Below are 21,058 nucleotides of genomic sequence, written 5' to 3'. Positions count from 1 at the left end.
GGTGTATCCACAGGGCCCATCAATGTGCAGAGCACAGTGGGCTCACATCCTGACAGCCCCACAGAATGGGTGACACCGAACATCCCGGCCACCCCCAACACCCAGATAAGGGCCACCATACATCACCGTGTGTAAAGATGGAGAGATGCATACCGCCAGGCGGTGTATCCACGGGGCCCATCAATGTGCAGACCACAGTGGGCTCACATCCTGACAGCGCCACAGAATGAGTGACAGCATATCCCGGCCACCCCAACACCCAGATAAGGGCCACCATACATCACCGTGTGTAAAGATGGAGAGATACATACCGCCAGGCGGTGTATCCACGGGGCCCATCAATGTGCAGAGCACAGTGGGCTCACATCCTGACAGCGCCACAGAATGGATGACACCGCACATCCCGGCCACCCCAACACCCAGATAAGGGCCACCATACATCACTGTGTGTAATGATGAAGAGATGCATACCGCCAGGCGGTGTATCCACAGGGCCCATCAATGTGCAGACCACAGTGGGCTCACATCCTGACAGCGCCACAGAATGAGTGACACCGAGCACATCCCGGCCACCCCAACACCCAGATAAGGGCCACCATACATCACCATGTGTAATGATGGAGAGATGCATACCGCCAGGCGGTGTATCCACGGGGCCCATCAATGTGCAGAGCACAGTGGGCTCACATCCTGACAGCGCCACAGAATGGATGACACCGCACATCCCGGCCACCCCAACACCCAGATAAGGGCCACCATACATCACTGTGTGTAATGATGAAGAGATGCATACCGCCAGGCGGTGTATCCACGGGGCCCATCAATGTGCAGAGCACAGTGGGCTCACATCCTGACAGCGCCACAGAATGAGTGACACCGAGCACATCCCGGCCACCCCAACACCCAGATAAGGGCCACCATACATCACCGTGTGTAATGATGGAGAGATGCATACCGCCAGGCGGTGTATCCACGGGGCCCATCAATGTGCAGAGCACAGTGGGCTCACATCCTGACAGCGCCACAGAATGAGTGACACCGAGCACATCCCGGCCACCCCAACACCCAGATAAGGGCCACCATACATCACTGTGTGTAATGATGGAGCTGACAGACAGGATGTGACCACCAGGAGACCTGTCGGCAGCTCCACCGTGCACCGAGGGGGACACACATGGTGATGTATCCCAGGTCCACACTTATAGATTACAGTAATCTGCATGACGTTGTGCTTCAGTTCCTTGCCATCGTTAGGATGTCTGCTTCGTAAATCCCTTCAATTTTCCTATTATAAGAAAGTGGCCCTGACATTAGTGATGAAGTCATGTCACCAGAATCTCAGCAACCCCATATTATACAGCTCCAGTGGTAGAACTAGAAGCTCATGGGCCCCAATGCAAAAGCACCAATGGGGCCCCCAGTTATTGCAAGAAGGCTTTCATAGCATTGGTCTTTTCATATAGGCTAAAGGGACTTTTTGAGCCCCTTGTGCTCCACCCCTGCACCTATTGTCGTTGCTCGTGTATTTCAGGTCTTGGCTCCATCCTGCATCAATGGAGAGTTAGCAGGGCTGGACATTTATACCGCGGCAGCCGGGAGACTTTGGCCCCATCAGGCATCTTACTGCCGAGGATGGCAATCTGCTGCTGCTAAACCGCCACATAATGGAAGTGAATGCAGTTCTATTGCAACCACCAAGTTGCAAATGAATCAAAGCTGCTAGATTTTTTTTGCTGCATGCTTGTGATGGTGGCGGTAACACAACCACATCCACTTCCACTGTGCTGCCATGTAGCCCCTGCCTGGGTCTCTCCGCCGTCACTCCGCCATCACACAGTGATCCTCAGGGTCCGGACGTCTGGAGCTTGTTCTGTATTGTGCGCACATTTCCACAGCATCAGCCTTTTACATGTAACCGATGGATTGTGGCAGCAGAGAATGATGTCTCTGTCATTTCTGATTGTCAGGCGCTGTATGGAGAAGAATCATTGTTATCTTGCTGCATTATTTTCCATTACGGCAGCAGTGAACAACTCCTCAGGGGAAGACGCAGCCAATGAATGTGATTCTTAGTATCATTCTAGAGGACGCAGCCAATGAATGTGATTCTTAGTATCATTCTAGAGGACGCAGCCAATGAATGTGATTCTTAGTATCATTCTAGAGGACGCAGCCAATGAATGTGATTCTTAGTATCATTCTAGAGGACGCAGCCAATGAATGTGATTCTTAGTATCATTCTAGAGGACGCAGCCAATGAATGTGATTCTTAGTATCATTCTAGAGGACGCAGCCAATGAATGTGATTCTTAGTATCATTCTAGAGGACGCAGCCAATGAATGTGATTCTTAGTATCATTCTAGAGGACGCAGCCAATGAATGTGAGTCTTAGTATCATTCTAGAGGACGCAGCCAATGAATGTGATTCTTAGTATCATTCTAGAGGACGCAGCCAATGAATGTGAGTCTTAGTATCATTCTAGAGGACGCAGCCAATGAATGTGATTCTTAGTATCATTCTAGAGGACGCAGCCAATGAATGTGATTCTTAGTATCATTCTAGAGGACGCAGCCAGTGAATGTGATTCTTAGTATCATTCTAGAGGACGCAGCCAATGAATGTGAGTCTTAGTGTCATTCTAGAGGACGCAGCCAATGAATGTGATTCTTAGTATCATTCTAGAGGACGCAGCCAATGAATGTGATTCTTAGTATCATTCTAGAGGACGCAGCCAATGAATGTGAGTCTTAGTATCATTCTAGAGGACGCAGCCAATGAATGTGAGTCTTAGTATCATTCTAGAGGACGCAGCCAATGAATGTGAGTCTTAGTATCATTCTAGAGGACGCAGCCAATGAATGTGATTCTTAGTATCATTCTAGAAGACGCAGCCAATTAATGTGATTCTTAGTATCATTCTAGAGGACGCAGCCAATGAATGTGAGTCTTAGTATCATTCTAGAGGACGCAGCCAATGAATGTGAGTCTTAGTATCATTCTAGAGGACGCAGCCAATGAATGTGAGTCTTAGTATCATTCTAGAGGACGCAGCCAATGAATGTGAGTCTTAGTATCATTCTAGAGGACGCAGCCAATGAATGTGAGTCTTAGTATCATTCTAGAGGACGCAGCCAATGAATGTGAGTCTTAGTATCATTCTAGAGGACGCAGCCAATGAATGTGAGTCTTAGTATCATTCTAGAGAATGCAGCCAATGAATGTGATTCTTAGTATCATTCTAGAGGACGCAGCCAATGAATGTGATTCTTAGTATCATTCTAGAGGACGCAGCCAATGAATGTGATTCTTAGTATCATTCTAGAAGACGCAGCCAATGAATGTGAGTCTTAGTATCATTCTAGAGGACGCAGCCAATGAATGTGAGTCTTAGTATCATTCTAGAGGACGCAGCCAATGAATGTGAGTCTTAGTATCATTCTAGAGGACGCAGCCAATGAATGTGAGTCTTAGTATCATTCTAGAGGACGCAGCCAATGAATGTGAGTCTTAGTATCATTCTAGAGGACGCAGCCAATGAATGTGAGTCTTAGTATCATTCTAGAGGATGCAGCCAATGAATGTGAGTCTTAGTATCATTCTAGAGGATGCAGCCAATGAATGTGATTCTTAGTATCATTCTAGAGGATGCAGCCAATGAATGTGATTCTTAGTATCATTCTAGAGGACGCAGCCAATGAATGTGATTCTTAGTATCATTCTAGAGGACGCAGCCAATGAATGTGAGTCTTAGTATCATTCTAGAGGACGCAGCCAATGAATGTGATTCTTAGTATCATTCTAGAGGACGCAGCCAATGAATGTGATTCTTAGTATCATTCTAGAGGACGTTGACAATCTTTGAGTCTTCTTTACTTTTCTTTTGCTGATTGTTTCCCACGTTCATTTCCAGTAACATATTTAGCCAAAAATGTAACTTTTGCTTTGTACCAGACGCAGTGCATTGTGGGAGCTCCTACAGGGGCCCGCGCACATTAGGCCTCATTCACACGGTCATTATTCTCCAATGTGTTCTCGCTAGAACACCGACATTTTACTCAATGGGACTGCTCACATGTCTGCGATTATTTTATTTTTTTTTGAAGTCACACAGTCTGTAAAAAAAAAAAAAAATAAGACTTAAAAAATTTTGATTTGAGGATCAAGATCACGGATTTAAGTCTATGGGTCCCAGCCATACTGTCACTTTTTAGCCTTCAGGGTTTTCTAGTTTTTGCTTTGATGTGGGTAGGAGGCATATGAGAAAATCACTGATAGTAAAAATGGACACACTGACCAAACGCTGATAGAAATCTGATCCATTGATGAAAATAAATATTGTTCTTCCACATGTTAAAATAAAATTGCAGACTGAATGAAACCTTGTATATCTGGCAGCCAATCGCTATCTACGCAAACCCATCATAAAGCTGAGACGATGGAGAGATCAAAGTAAGCTGCTGCTTGTCTCCTCCCTACCCCCTCTCCTTATAAGACTCCTCACTACCCCCTCTCCTTATAAGACTCCTCCGTACCCCCTTTCCTTATAAGACTCCTCCATACCCCCTCTCCTTATAAGACTCCTCCGTACCCCCTCTCCTTATAACACTCCGCACTACCCCCTCTCCTTATAAGACTCCTCCCTACCCCCTCTCCTTATAAGACTCCTCCGTACCCCCTCTCCTTATAAGACTCCTCACTACCCCCTCTCCTTATAAGACTCCTCCGTACCCCCTCTCCTTATAAGACTCCTCCGTACCCCCTCTCCTTATAAAACTCCGCACTACCCCCTCTCCTTATAAGACTCCTCCCTACCCCCTCTCCTTATAAGACTCCTCCGTACCCCCTCTCCTTATAAGACTCCTCCCTACCCCCTCTCCTTATAAGATTCCTCCGTACCCCCTCTCCTTATAACACTCCGCACTACCCCCTCTCCTTATAAAACTCCGCACTACCCCCTCTCCTTATAAGACTCCGCCGTACCCCCTCTCCTTATAAGACTCCTCCGTACCCCCTCTCCTTATAAGACTCCTCCGTACCCCCTCTCCTTATAAGACTCCGCCGTACCCCCTCTCCTTATAAGTCTCCTCCGTACCCCCTCTCCTTATAAGACTCCGCACTACCCCCTCTCCTCATAAAACTCCGCACTACCCCCTCTCCTTATAAGACTCCGCCGTACCCCCTCTCCTTATAAGACTCCTCCGTACCCCCTCTCCTTATAAGACTCCGCCGTACCCCCTCTCCTTATAAGACTCCTCCGTAACCCCTCTCCTTATAGGACTCCTCCCTACCCCCTCTCCTTATAAGACTCCTCCGTACCCCCTCTCCTTATAACACTCCGCACTACCCCCTCTCCTTATAAGACTCCTCCGTACCCCCTCTCCTTATAAGACTCCTCCCTACCCCCTCTCCTTATAAGACTCCTCACTACCCCCTCTCCTTATAAGACTCCGCCGTACCCCCTCTCCTTATAAGACTCCTCCGTACCCCCTCTCCTTATAAGACTCCTCCGTACCCCCTCTCCTTATAAGACTCCTCCGTACCCCCTCTCCTTATAAGACTCCGCACTACCCCCTCTCCTTATAAGACTCCTCCCTACCCCCTCTCCTTATAAGACTCCTCACTACCCCCTCTCTTTATAAAACTCCTCCCTACCCCCTCTCCTTATAAGACTCCTCCGTAACCCCTCTCCTTATAAGACTCCTCCGTAACCCCTCTCCTTATAAGACTCCTCCCTACCCCCTCTCCTTATAAGACAACTCACTACCCCCTCTCCTTATAAGAATCCTCCGTACCCCCTCTCCTTATAAGACTCCTCCGTACCCCCTCTCCTTATAAGTCTCCTCCCTACCCCCTCTCCTTATAAGACTCCTCCCTACCCCTTCTCCTTATAAGACTCCTCCGTACCCCCTCTCCTTATAAGACTCCTCCGTACCCCCTCTCCTTATAAGACTCCTCCGTACCCCCTCTCCTTATAAGACTCCGCCGTACCCCCTCTCCTTATAAGACTCCTCCATACCCCCTCTCCTTATAAGACTCCGCCGTACCCCCTCTCCTTATAAGACTCCTCCATATCCCCTCTCCTTATAAGTCTCCTCCCTACCCCCTCTCCTTATAAGACTCCTCCCTACCCCCTCTCCTTATAAGACTCCTCCCTACCCCCTCTCCTTATAAGACTCCTCCATACCCCCTCTCCTTATAAGACTCCTCCGTACCCCCTCTCCTTATAAGACTCCTCCGTACCCCCTCTCCTTATAAGTCTCCTCCGTACCCCTCTCCTTATAAGACTCCGCACTACCCCCTCTCCTTATAAGACTCCTCCGTACCCCCTCTCCTTATAAGACTCCTCCGTACCCCCTCTCCTTATAAGACTCCTCCGTACCCCCTCTCCTTATAAGTCTCCTCCGTACCCCTCTCCTTATAAGACTCCGCACTACCCCCTCTCCTTATAAGACTCCTCCGTACCCCCTCTCCTTATAAGACTCCTCCGTACCCCTCTCCTTATAAGACTCCGCACTACCCCCTCTCCTTATAAGACTCCACACTACCCCCTCTCCTTATAAGACTCCTCCGTACCTCCTCTCCTTGTAAGATTCCTCCGTACCCCTCTCCTTGGAAGATTCCTCCGTACCCCCTCTCCTTATACGACTCCTCTGTACCCCTCTCCCTATAAGTCTCCTCCATACCCCCTCTCCCTATAAGACTCCGTACACCCTCTCCTTATAAGACTTCTCATTACCCCCTCTCCCTATAAGTCTCCGTACCCCCTCTCCCTATCAGTCTCCTCCGTACCCCCTCTCCTTATACGACTCCTCCGCACCCCTCTCCCTATAAGTCTCCTCCGTACCCCCTCTCCCTATAAGTCTCCTCCGTACCCCCTCTCCTTATAAGTCTCCTCCGTACCCCCTTTCCCTATAAGATTCCTCCGTACCCCCTCTCCTTATAAGTCTCCTCCGTACCCCCTCTCCTTATAAGACTCCTCCGCACCCCTCTCCCTATAAGTCTCCTCCGTACCCCCTTTCCCTATAAGATTACTCCGTACCCCCTCTCCTTATAAGTCTCCTCCGTACCCCCTCTCCCTATAAGATTCCTCCGTACCCCCTCTCCTTATAAGTCTCCTCCGTACCCCCTCTCCCTATAAGATTCCTCCGTACCCCCTCTCCTTATACGACTCCTCCGCACCCCTCTCCCTATAAGTCTCCTCCGTACCCCCTCTCCTTATAAGTCTCCTCCGTACCCCTCCCCCTATAAGATTCCTCCGTACCCCCTCTCCATATAAGTCTCCTCCGTACCCCCTTTCCCTATAAGATTCCTCCGTACCCCCTCTCCTTATAAGTCTCCTCCGTACCCCCTTTCCCTATAAGATTCCTCCGTACCCCCTCTCCTTATAAGTCTCCTCCGTACCCCTCTCCCTATAAGATTCCTCCGTACCCCCTCTCCTTATAAGTCTCCTCCGTACCCCCTCTCCCTATAAGATTCCTCCGTACCCCCTCTCCTTATACGACTCCTCCGCACCCCTCTCCCTATAAGTCTCCTCCGTACCCCCTTTCCCTATAAGATTCCTCTGTACCCCCTCTCCTTATAAGTCTCCTCCGTACCCCTCTCCCTATAAGATTCCTCCGTACCCCCTCTCCTTATACGTCTCCTCCGTACCCCTCTCCCTATAAGATTCCTCCGTACCCCCTCTCCCTATAAGTCTCCTCCGTACCCCCTTTCCCTATAAGATTCCTCCGTACCCCCTCTCCTTATAAGTCTCCTCCGTACCCCTCTCCCTATAAGATTCCTCCGTACCCCCTCTCCTTATACGACTCCTCCGCACCCCTCTCCCTATAAGATTCCTCCGTACCCCTTTCCCTATAAGATTCCTCCGTACCCCTCTCCCTATAAGACTCCTCCGTACTCCCACCACGACAGGTGACTGCCCCCCACCACCACACTCTTGTCCACTCTCCACATTATTATTATTATTTTATTATTATTATACATTTTTATAGCGCCATTTATTCCATGGCGCTTTACATGTGAATACGAGGCAAATTTAAACAAATACATTAAACATGAGCAGATAACAGGCGCACGGGTACATAAGGAGGGAGGACCCTGCCCGTGAGGGCTCACAGTCTGCAGGGGATGGGTGATGATCCATTAATCCATACCCTCTCTTCCAGACTCCCTTACCCCAGGGTCGTCTTCACATGCCTGGTTTCCCAGAGGCAGTGCTGGTGTGTAGTCATTTATGGATGGACAGAAGGCTCCGGCTTCTCACAGCCATTACGCCATTAATCTACAGGAGCTTTCTTTGTTTATATAAGAGAAAGGTGGGAAAATATACAGTGAAAACCATTAACCTCAGTCAGTGTGCTGCACATATACAAGAGGCGCTGCAGCTGCCTGCACCCCCCACGTTGCCCGCCGCTCTGGCTTTTATTTGGATTCTTCCTCTTTATACAATGTCCATTCACTGAATGAGAACAGAGATCATGGCAGCTAAGTAACACTGAGCAGTTAATCCAGGTCTGAGAACGAGCTCCATCCTGAACCCAGGCTAAGCATACGCTATGGCCAGGTGTGGGAGATATGATGCAGACATGTGGCTGTCCCATGCAGTAGTGAGGTGAAATGTGGATTGCTTTTACACACCCCATCTGCCTGGTAAACTGTGGAAATAACTTGTCATATCATCAATTGTCCAGCGTGTCAAAACTGAAGAGAGCAAAGCTGTAAATTTAATACAAAAAGTGCAAATGTTACCAGAATCTGAAACATAATGTCCGCATGTTCCAGAGTAACCTCATCAGAGAAAGGTCTGCTCATGCCTGACTTGTTCTGCTGAATGCACATGATTTGGCTTTTCTGCACAGAACAACTGCAGAGTAGCTATGTGCGCACGATGAGTATTTGCTTGCAGAAATTTCTGCAAGGTTTCTGCATCTCTTGGCAGGAAAAACGTTGCGGAAAAAAAACATGTGTTTTGCAGGACCAAAGGCTTTTTTGACCTAAATAAAGATATTTAAAAAAAAAGTTTTGTGATGTCATTTCTTGGTTCAACACCACCTTTTTCATGCTGATGCAGTAGTAGGGCTTGGTGTCAGCAGCTGTCATTGACACCCAGCTGTAGGCTTGGAGATGAAGAGGCCAGCCCAACACCCTCATTACTAAGCCAATAGTAAACACAAACACACACATTGTCACCAGCCTATGGAGGAGCGTTAACAGAACGAACGTACATAGGCTGTAACCAGACAGCAACTGTTCATTTTAAAGATAAAAAATTGTGTGGACTCCCGAGTAATTTTAATAATCAGTAGAGGGAAAGCCAAAGTCTGAGGTTAATATTCTGGGAAGGAGCCAATAGCCATAAAGGTTCCCAGGCTATTAATTTCAGCTCACAGCTGTTTGCTTAGACTTTACTGGATAGTTTACATGGGGACCCCAGAAAAAAAATTGACATAGGGTCCCCCTATAAAATCTAAGCAACAAAAGCCAAGGCAGACAGCTGCGGGCTGATATTAATACCCTAGGAAGGGGCCATGGATATTGGCCCCTCCCAGGTTTAAAACATCAGCTCTCAGCTTCCCCAGAAAAGGCACATATATAAGATGCGCCAAATCGGGCACTAAGCCGCGCTCTTTCCACTTGTCCTGTAGTGGTGCCTAGTGGGGTTCATATCTGTGGGGTTGATGTCACCTTTGTATTGTCCGGTGACATCAAGCCCACAGGTTAGTAATGGAGAGGCATCAATAAGACACCTATCCATTAGTAATCTCCATAGTGATATTGTATAAAAACACAGGCACCCAGAATAAAGTCCTGTATTTGAAATAATGACACAGACTCCTTTAATAATCTCAATTAAACCATACTTATCCAGCGCCTAATCCACCAACGCCAATGTCTCCTGCAACAAAAATAAAATAATAAATCACAATATTCCTCACCTGTCCGCCGAGAAGATAATCCATGATGTCCCACGACGATCCTGATCACTTTGAGAACAGTGACATCAGTGACGTGACCGCTCTCAGACAGCCGGCGATACACTGACAGGAGGTGATCGCTCCCGCAGTGGATCACTGAGCTGCTGTGAGCGAGTTCACCGGAGTTCATCAGCTTATCAGCTCCAGTGATCTCCGTATAACTGTGTATGCTCAGTACATGAATGCACTCAGGAAACCTTCTGTGTGTAAATTGATCTGTGGGTTAATTCTTTCATTAGGAAGTTCACCCTTTGTAATCCACTACAAAATCCATGGCAAAGAGTCGATGGTACCGTCAGGATCTTATCAGACAAAGTCTCCAGGATCATTGCCGCAGACCCTATAATTGTCAGCAGCACATTTCCCCTTGTAACCAGACTGCGCACTGTATGGGGACAGAACCGTGGAATTAATCATGACACCAGTCTGTATCGGCCCATCTATAAATGCTGATTAATTTGACATATTGCTGCTGATCATAGGCAGAAAGTGATGCGTTTACGTTTTCTATCCTCTGGGTTGTGCGATTGTTTAGGATCTGTGCAGATTCTCATGGTGAGAGCTGATCACAGCAGATCTAATTTCCGGCCCCAGTGATGGAGCACTGATCGCCTTCCTTACATTATCATTCACATTTTAGCCTCAGATTTTTTATCATTTTAGATTCTTTGCATATGAGATGAATATTTTACTTTATTAATGTCCTGTTAATTACCTTTAATTGAGTTATTGGATTACAGGTCTCATCTTGTTGGCTGTTGCTTGGCCTCTGAAAGTGTGTTCTCCCTTTTTCCCCCTCTATATTTTAGGAGAGGAGGCGAGTCGGACACTGAGGAAGGAAGGAAGCTTCTTCAGGTTTCTAACATTTCCTCTCTGCGGTTGAGTCTGATATGGGATTTGATTTCCACCGAATGTCACTGAGTCCCTGACCGCTCTGAGAGGCGTCCTCCACAGCAGGCTCCATTCTAGGGCCCTGTGAGTCGGTGGGCATGAATGTGGGGGGCTCACTGTCTATGCTCCATCATCTGTCTGCTCTCTTTGCTTTTTGTGCCTCTGTGACTGGTTCTCATGGGGTTTGTTTGACTACAGGTGATCCTGTCATGACTTATTACTACAGCTCCCGAGCCACTGATGGCTCCGCATGGTTCCAGCTTCAGCCATCTGCAGTCCTGGTGAGTACAAAACCGTCTCCATCTACTAAGATTCTCCTAAGAAAGTCAGAGCGCGGATCTCCCGCCATCCCAGGCTGATTGTATTTCTACAGGGGTTGCTTTCTGGATTGACATTGTAGAAAGCATACAGTAATTTCATGATGGGAATATTTCACTGCTCCACTGAAGCTTTTAGGTGTGGGTGTCCAAAAATGTGCTGATTGCTTCCAATCTTAACCAGCAGAATAGTGAGCGCAGCTCTGGAGTATAACTCAGGATCAGTAATGTAATGTATGTACACAGTGACTGCACCAGCAGAATAGTGAGTGCAGCTCTGGAGTGTAATACAGGAGGTAACTCAGGATCAGTAATGTAATGTATGTACACAGTGACTGCACCAGCAGAATAGTGAGTGCAGCTCTGGAGTATAATACAGGAGGTAACTCAGGATCAGTAATGTAATGTATGTACACAGTGACTGCACCAGCAGAATAGTGAGTGCAGCTCTGGAGTATAACACAGGATGTAACTCAGGATCAGTAATGTAATATATGTACACAGTGACTGCACCAGCAGAATAGTGAGTGCAGCTCTGGAGTATAATACAGAATGTAACTCAGGATCAGTAATGTAATGTATGTACACAGTGACTTCACCAGCAGAATAGTGAGTGCAGCTCTGGAGGATAATACAGGATGTAACTCAGGATCAGTAATGTAATATATGTACACAGTGACTGCACCAGTAGATTAGTGAGTGCAGCTCTGGAGTATAATACAGGATGTAACTCAGGATCAGTAATGTATGTATGTACACAGTGACTGCAGCAGCAGAATAGTGAGTGCAGCTCTGGGGTATAATACAGGAGGTAACTCAAGATCAGTTATGTAATGTATGTACACAGTGATTGCACCAGCAGAATAGTAAGTGCAGCTCTGTGGTATAATACAGGATGTAACTCAAGATCAGTAATGTATGTACACAGTGACTGCACCAGCAGAATAGTGAGTGCAGCTCTGGGGTCTAATACAGGATGTAACTCAGGATCAGTAATGTATGTATGTACACAGTGACTGCACCAGCAGAATAGTGAGTGCAGCTCTGGGGTATAATACAGAATGTAACTCAGGATCAGTAATGTATGTACACAGTGACTGCACCAGCAGAATAGTGAGTGCAGCTCTGGGGTATAATACAGAATGTAACTCAGGATCAGTAATGTATGTACACAGTGACTGCACCAGCAGAATAGTGAGTACAGCTCTGGAGTATAATACAGGATGTAACTCAGGATCAGTAATGTAATGTATGTACACAGTGACTGCACCAGCAGAATAGTGAGTGCAGTTCTGGGGTATAATACAGGAGGTAACTCAGGATCAGTAATGTAATGTATGTACACAGTGACTGCACCAGCAGAATAGTGAGTGCAGCTCTGAAGTATAATACAGGAGGTAACTCAGGATCAGTAATGTAATGTATGTACACAGTGACTGCACCAGCAGAATAGTGAGTGCAGCTCTGGAGTATAATACAGGATGTAACTCAGGATCAGTAATGTATGTACACAGTGACTGCACCAGCAGAATAGTGAGTGCAGCTCTGGGGTATAATACAGAATGTAACTCAGGATCAGTAATGTATGTACACAGTGACTGCACCAGCAGAATAGTGAGTGCAGCTCTGGGGTATAATACAGAATGTAACTCAGGATCAGTAATGTATGTACACAGTGACTGCACCAGCAGAATAGTGAGTACAGCTCTGGAGTATAATACAGGATGTAACTCAGGATCAGTAATGTAATGTATGTACACAGTGACTGCTCCAGCAGAATAGTGAGTGCAGCTCTGGAGTATAACACAGGATGTAACTCCGGATCAGTAATGTAATATATGTACACAGTGACTGCACCAGCAGAATAGTGAGTGCAGCTCTGGGGTATAATACAGGATGTAACTCAGGATCAGTAATGTAATGTATGTACACAGTGACTGCACCAGCAGAATAGTGAGCGCAGCTCTGGGGTATAATACAGGAGGTAACTCAGGATCAGTAATGTAATGTATGTACACAGTGACTGCACCAGCAGAATAGTGAGCGCAGCTCTGGGGTATAATACAGGATGTAACTCAGGATCAGTAATGTAATGTATGTACACAGTGACTGCTCCAGCAGAATAGTGAGTGCAGCTCTGGAGTATAACACAGGATGTAACTCAGGATCAGTAATGTAATATATGTACACAGTGACTGCACCAGCAGAATAGTGAGTGCAGCTCTGGAGTATAATACAGAATGTAACTCAGGATCAGTAATGTAATGTATGTACACAGTGACTTCACCAGCAGAATAGTGAGTGCAGCTCTGGAGGATAATACAGGATGTAACTCAGGATCAGTAATGTAATATATGTACACAGTGACTGCACCAGTAGATTAGTGAGTGCAGCTCTGGAGTATAATACAGGATGTAACTCAGGATCAGTAATGTATGTATGTACACAGTGACTGCAGCAGCAGAATAGTGAGTGCAGCTCTGGGGTATAATACAGGAGGTAACTCAAGATCAGTTATGTAATGTATGTACACAGTGATTGCACCAGCAGAATAGTAAGTGCAGCTCTGTGGTATAATACAGGATGTAACTCAAGATCAGTAATGTATGTACACAGTGACTGCACCAGCAGAATAGTGAGTGCAGCTCTGGGGTCTAATACAGGATGTAACTCAGGATCAGTAATGTAATGTATGTACACAGTGACTGCACCAGCAGAATAGTGAGTGCAGCTCTGGGGTATAATACAGGATGTAACTCAGGATCAGTAATGTAATGTATGTACACAGTGACTGCACCAGCAGAATAGTGAGTGCAGCTCTGGAGTATAATACAGGAGGTAACTCAGGATCAGTAATGTAATGTATGTACACAGTGACTGCACCAGCAGAATAGTGAGTGCAGCTCTGGGATATAATACAGGATGTAACTCAGGATCAGTAATGTAATGTATGTACACAGTGACTGCAGCAGCAGAATAGTGAGTGCAGCTCTGGAGTATAATACAGGATGTAACTCAGGATCTGTAATGTATGTACACAGTGACTGCACTAGCAGAATAGTGAGTGCAGCTCTGGAGTATAATACAGGATGTAACTCAGGATCAGTAATGTAATGTATGTACAAAGTGACTGCACCAGCAGAATAGTGAGTGCAGCTCTGGGGTATAATACAGGATGTAACTCAGGATCAGTAATGTAATGTATGTACACAGTGACTGCACCAGCAGAACAGTGAGTGCAGCTCTGGGGTATAATACAGGATGTAACTCAGGATCAGTAATGTAATGTATGTACACAGTGACTGCACCAGCAGAATAGTGAGTGCAGCTCTGGAGTATAATACAGGATGTAACTCAGGATCAGTAATGTAATGTATGTACACAGTGACTGCACCAGCAGAATAGTGAGTGCAGCTCTGAAGTATAATACAGGAGGTAACTCAGGATCAGTAATGTAATGTATGTACACAGTGACTGCACCAGCAGAATAGTGAGTGCAGATCTGGGGTATAATACAGGAGGTAACTCAGGATCAGTAATGTAATGTATGTACACAGTGACTGCACCAGCAGAATAGTGAGTGCAGCTCTGAAGTATAATACAGGAGGTAACTCAGGATCAGTAATGTAATGTATGTACACAGTGACTGCACCAGCAGAATAGTGAGTGCAGCTCTGGAGTATAATACAGGATGTAACTCAGGATCAGTAATGTATGTACACAGTGACTGCACCAGCAGAATAGTGAGTGCAGCTCTGGGGTATAATACAGAATGTAACTCAGGATCAGTAATGTATGTACACAGTGACTGCACCAGCAGAATAGTGAGTACAGCTCTGGAGTATAATACAGGATGTAACTCAGGATCAGTAATGTAATGTATGTACACAGTGACTGCACCAGCAGAATAGTGAGTGCAGTTCTGGGGTATAATACAGGAGGTAACTCAGGATCAGTAATGTAATGTATGTACACAGTGACTGCACCAGCAGAATAGTGAGTGCAGCTCTGGGGTATAATACAGGAGGTAACTCAGGATCAGTAATGTAATGTATGTACACAGTGACTGCACCAGCAGAATAGTGAGTGCAGCTCTGGAGTATAATACAGGATGTAACTCAGGATCAGTAATGTAATGTATGTACACAGTGACTGCACCAGCAGAATAGTGAGTGCAGCTCTGAAGTATAATACAGGAGGTAACTCAGGATCAGTAATGTAATGTATGTACACAGTGACTGCACCAGCAGAATAGTGAGTGCAGCTCTGGAGTATAATACAGGATGTAACTCAGGATCAGTAATGTATGTACACAGTGACTGCACCAGCAGAATAGTGAGTGCAGCTCTGGGGTATAATACAGGATGTAACTCAGGATCAGTAATGTAATGTATGTACACAGTGACTGCACCAGCAGAATAGTGAGTGCAGCTCTGGAGTATAATACAGGATGTAACTCAGGATCAGTAATGTAATGTATGTACACAGTGACTGCACCAGCAGAATAGTGAGTGCAGCTCTGGAGTATAATACAGGATGTAACTCAGGATCAGTAATGTATGTACATAGTGACTGTCTCTCTTGTCCTCTGTTCTTCTTGTTCTTTTCTATACTTTTATTGCATGTAGAGAGGGGGAGATATAGAAATATGTATATAGAGGGAAGAATGAGACTATGAATGCGGTGCTGCTCTCCATGGGTGTGCATTGCACCTGCGATACAGGAGGGGGCACTGCTCCTCATAATTACATTTACGTCTCCTCCATGAGCTGTGACTGCAGGGAACTAGGTGTCATTAACACTGGGTGAGGATGAGGCTACATCTCTTCTCATTGTTATTTTCTGTTTTCCTCCCAATGTACATGCAGATGGATACTTAGTAATTCCCAGGGTAACATCTCCTTCCAGTCTGGTATTACTGGTTATACACAAATCGTGGCCTAATCCCATCAGGATGAGACTTCAGGATGATTTCACACTTGTATTATTATTTAAGTCTGTATTCTTTTTTCTTGGGGGATGAAAAGGATGATATGGAGTCATTTCTGACCATTGCTGTATAATGTACTCTTCTGGAACTTTGAAGGCCAATCATAGATCAAGTGTGAGCTCTCCACTAGTTGTATGAAAATGGCCCTCAACCATGGGAAAAGGAGAATTCTGCTAATGTTCACTTTAAACTGTTCATAATTCCCTTTACGTTGACTAAAGTCCCGTTCCAACCGCCAAAAAAGCCCCAAAGCACATTGCTGCCTCTACTATGCCTCACTGTAGGGATGGTGATCTTCTGGTAATGCACGGTATCGGCTTTGCACCTTATTGGATTATGGGAAATATGGCTAAAGATAGGTTCTGTCCTGCCATCCTGCACCACTCACGAGACATATTAAAAATACGGTAGATTGATGTCACATGCAGTACACAGTCAGGACTTGCAAGAAATTCCTGCAGCTCCATTAATTTTGCAGAAGGCCTCCTGACAGTCTCAAGGACGAATTTCCTTCTTGACTTTTCATTAATTTTTGAGGGACATCTAGTTTTAGGGTAATGTCACTGTTCTGCCAAATTTAAGCTAAGATAGTATAAGGATATAATCAATTAAACAACCAAAAAAAACCTTTTAACCAGCTAAGATAGTATAAGGATATAATCAATTAAAATTTGGTTGTTTAATTGATTATATCCTTATACTATCTTAGCTGGTTGTCTAAGCCAAATTTAAGCCCCTTCTTGATGACGTCTTCACAGTACTCCATAGTATAGCCAATGCCTGGAAAAAATGTTTCTACCCCTGTCCTGACTGATATTGCTACATAGTGTGATCCTTTGCTGTGTTGTCAGCTGTTTATGGACCAGAAAATGTCAGGAAAATCCTCCTAGAGCAGCAACACTTTATATGGGGGCTAATCAGAATCGCTGTAAATGAGGGTGGTCATGTAGTGACTACTGTGTAACATGAGGATCAGTGTGATTGGCCAATTATAAACACAAGCACATCCCCAATTATAAGAGGTTATTCACACTTCTGCAACCATATTATTTTAGTTTTATTTTCTCCCTTTTAATTATTTCAGTTTGTTCCTCAGGATTTGTACAGAATTAAAGGTGAAAAGGTTCTACTTGGAATATTTTTTTTCATGAAAAAATTGGCTTTGTAACTGGGGTGTGTAGACTTTTATATTTATTTCTCTCGCTTATATAGGTATCACTATGTGGAGTTGTGCATTTTGCAATATGTCTCCCTCTGTAGGGAGTAATATTTCTTTATTATGCTTATGGTACTTATTTTGCGCCATTAATTCCACATCTTTACAGACATTGTCATCACTGTCCTGTCCCCTATGGGGCTTACAATTTACATTCCCTATCAGTCTGTCTTTGGAGTGGAGTCTTAAGGTACCGTCACACTGAACGATATCGTTAGCGATCCGTGACGTTGCAGCGTCCTGGCTAGCGATATCGTTCAGTTTGACAGGCAGCAGCGATCAGGCCCCTGCTGTGATGTCGTTGGTCAGAGCAGAAAGTCCAGAACTTTATTTCGTCGCTGGACTCCCTGCAGACATCGCTGAATCGGCGTGTGTGACGCCGATCCAGCGATGTCTTCACTTGTAACCAGGGTAAACATCGGGTTACTAAGCGCAGGGCCGCACTTAGTAACCCGATATTTACCCTAGCTACCATTGTAAAAGTTTAAAAAAAAACACTACATACTTACCTACCGCTGTCTGTCCTCCGGCGCTGTGCTTCTCTGCACTGTGAGTGCCGGCCAGCCGGAAAGCAGAGCACAGCGGTGACGTCACCGCTGTGCTTTCCGGCTGGCCGGCGCTCACAGTCGGTGCAGGAAGAACAGCGCCGGGGGACAGACACCGGAATGTAAGTATGTAGTGTTTTTTTTTTTTTACTTTTACGCTGGTAACCAGGGTAAACATCGGGTTACTAAGCGCGGCCCTGCGCTTAGTAACCCGATGTTTACCCTGGTTACCAGGGGACCGGCATCGTTGGTCGCTGGAGAGTTGTCTGTGTGACAGCTCCCCAGCGACCACACAGCGACGCTGCAGCGATCGGGATCGTTGTCTGGATCGCTGCAGCGTCGCTAAATGTGACGGTACGTTTATGTCCACTGTAGTTTGCCAGGGGCCCCTTATCTTGACTGATAGTGGACCCAGATCAACTGATCATCTTCCTGTCAGGCCTAAGCCAGCTGGTCCTGTCTAATCGTCTTATCAGGCTTTGATCATCCTCCTATATAGGTCCCTGGTCAGATCTTCATCTCTTCATAATCAGGCTGGTCAGCTGTCCTTCTCCTACCATGGGCCCTGAGTGGCTTCTCCGCCCTCCTCCTGTTGGGTCCTGGCTAGCTGGTCAGCTGTCCTTTTCCTACCATGGGCCCTGAGTGGCTTCTCCGCCATCCTCCTGTTGGGTCCTGGCTAGCTGGTCAGCTGTCCTTCTCCTACCATGGGCCCTGAGTGGCTTCTCCGCCCTCCTCCTGTTGGGTCCTGGCTAGCTGGTCAGCTGTCATTCCCCTACCATGGGCCCTGAGTGGCTTCTCCGCCCTCCTCCTGTTGGGTCCTGGCTAGCTGGTCAGCTGTCCTTCTCCTGCCATGGGCCCTGAGAGGCTTCTCCGCCCTCCTCCTTTTGGGTCCTGGCTAGCTGGTCAGCTGTCATTCCCCTACCATGGGCCCTGAGTGGCTTCTCCGCCCTCCTCCTGTTGGGTCCTGGCTAGCTGGTCAGCTGTCCTTCTCCTACCATGGGCCCTGAATGGCTTCTCCGCCCTCCTCCTGTTGCGTCCTGGCTAGCTGGTCAGCTGTCCTTCTCCTACCATGGGCCCTGAGTGGCTTCTCCGCCCTCCTCCTGTTGGGTCCTGGCTAGCTGGTCAGCTGTCCTTCTCCTGCCATGGGCCCTGAGTGGCTTCTCCGCCCTCCTCTTGTTGGGTCCTGGCTAGCTGGTCAGCTGTCATTCCCCTACCATGGGCCCTGAGTGGCTTCTCCGCCCTCCTCCTGTTGGGTCCTGGCTAGCTGGTCAGCTGTCCTTCTCCTACCATGGGCCCTGAGTGGCTTCTCCGCCCTCCTCCTGTTGGGTCCTGGCTAGCTGGTCAGCTGTCCTTCTCCTACCATGGGCCCTGAGTGGCTTCTCCGCCCTCCTCCTGTTGGGTCCTGGCTAGCTGGTCAGCTGTCCTTCTCCTACCATGGGCCCTGAGTGGCTTCTCCGCCCTCCTCCTGTTGGGTCCTGGCTAGCTGGTCAGCTGTCATTCCCCTACCATGGGCCCTGAGTGGCTTCTCCGCCCTCCTCCTGTTGGGTCCTGGCTAGCTGGTCAGCTGTCCTTCTCCTACCATGGGCCCTGAGTGGCTTCTCCGCCCTCCTCCTGTTGGGTCCTGGCTAGCTGGTCAGCTCTCCTCTTTCTCTTCTTCCTATCAGACTTTTGCCAGCTGGTCAGCTCTGCTTCGTTCCGGTCCTGATCACCTTCCCTTGGATCTCTCTGGCCAGCCTCATTGTCCATTGATGCTGTTTTCGATGTCCCTACATACATTCTTTGCTGTACATAGATTTGGCAGGGATGTATGCACAGCCCTCTGCTCTGAGTCTGAACACAAAGCTTTCTTTGGCACGGTGTGTTTGTTTAAGCTATTGAAGTTCGGAGCAAAGTAAAAATAGACCTCCATCTGCCACATTATTGGCCTTGTTATGTTTGGCTGCGTGTTCCCGTGTCATGTGGGTTACCAATGAAAGTGCAAATACTTAGAGCAGTTTTATACTGAGTAATCCAAGCACTTTATTGTTGGATCTGAGCTGGAGACTTTTTGAAAGAAAAAAAAAAACAATTTCAGGGACTACCTGACTATCAGATTTACAGTTAAGGCCTCTTTCACAGTTCCGTCGTTTGGCCAACGTCGCAATGCGTCGTTTTGGAGAAAAAACGCATCCTGCAAAGTTGCCCGCAGGATGCGTTTTGTTCTCCATAGACTTGCATTAGCGACACACTACGACGTATGGCCACATGTCACATCCGTCGTGTAATGGAGGCGTCATGATTTTGCGGCCCGTTGTGACGAAAAAACATTCAATGTAAGTTTTTTTTTGTCCGTCGGAACCGCCATTTCCGACCGCGCATGCGTGGCCGGAACTCCACCCCCTCCTCCCCGGAACTCATAATGGGCAGCGGATGCATCCGCTGCCTACGTTGTGCACTATTTGCACAACGTCCGTCGGTACTTCGGGCTGGCGTTTTGCGACAGCCCCGTACCAACGAAAATGTCAGAGGTCAAAGCCCCTGAAAATTTTTGGTGCATGCAATTATCTTCAAAAGCCCCATGCTTAGTTAAATGAAGTCCCCCTGTGTGCAATATAAGTGTCACATGACTGTCAGTATATAGATTTTGCCTTTTCTGAATGGCCACAGAGGCTACAACACCATTAACAAAAGGCACAACTAACCAAACAACACCGTGAAGACCAAGGAGATCTCCAAACAACACCATGAACACCAAGGAGGTCTCCAAACAAGACCAAGGAGACCTCCAAACAACACCATGAAAACCAAGGAGATCTCCAAACACCATGAAGACCAAGGAGATCTCCAAACAACACCATGAAGACCAAGGAGATCTCCAAACAACACCATGAAGACCAAGGAGATCTCCAAACCACACCATGAAGACCAAGGAGACCTCCAAACAACACCATGAAGACCAAGGAGATCTCCAAACAACACCATGAAGACCAAGGAGATCTCGAAACAACACCATGAAGACCAAGGAGATCTCCAAACAACACCGTGAAGACCAAGGAGATCTCCAAACAAGTCAGGACTGGAGATGAGCAAATTTTCTCGGGTTCTCTCTTATTCAGCAAGCTATAGCGCTTCCCGAATAAGCTT

General features: G+C 46.8%; 1 protein-coding gene across 4 annotated transcripts in view; it reads left to right on the top strand.

Moving 5' to 3' along the window:
• The first annotated feature begins 10,825 nt into the window (after positions 1-10,825).
• Positions 10,826-21,058, top strand: part of ETS1 (ETS proto-oncogene 1, transcription factor) — a 102,400-nt gene continuing 92,167 nt past the window's right edge. The window contains exons 1-2 of one of the 4 annotated variants that reach the window (XM_069741056.1): positions 10,826-10,951; positions 11,066-11,148. In XM_069741056.1, the coding sequence (XP_069597157.1) occupies positions 11,077-11,148 (72 nt within the window). In that variant the 5' untranslated portion in view covers positions 10,826-10,951; positions 11,066-11,076. The other 3 variants (XM_069741057.1, XM_069741054.1, XM_069741055.1) reach the window with 3 other exon arrangements.

The sequence above is a fragment of the Ranitomeya imitator genome, chromosome 10, assembly GCF_032444005.1.
Source record: "Ranitomeya imitator isolate aRanImi1 chromosome 10, aRanImi1.pri, whole genome shotgun sequence".
NCBI classification, from domain to species: domain Eukaryota; kingdom Metazoa; phylum Chordata; class Amphibia; order Anura; family Dendrobatidae; genus Ranitomeya; species Ranitomeya imitator.
This window is presented reverse-complemented; position numbering and strand designations above follow the sequence as displayed.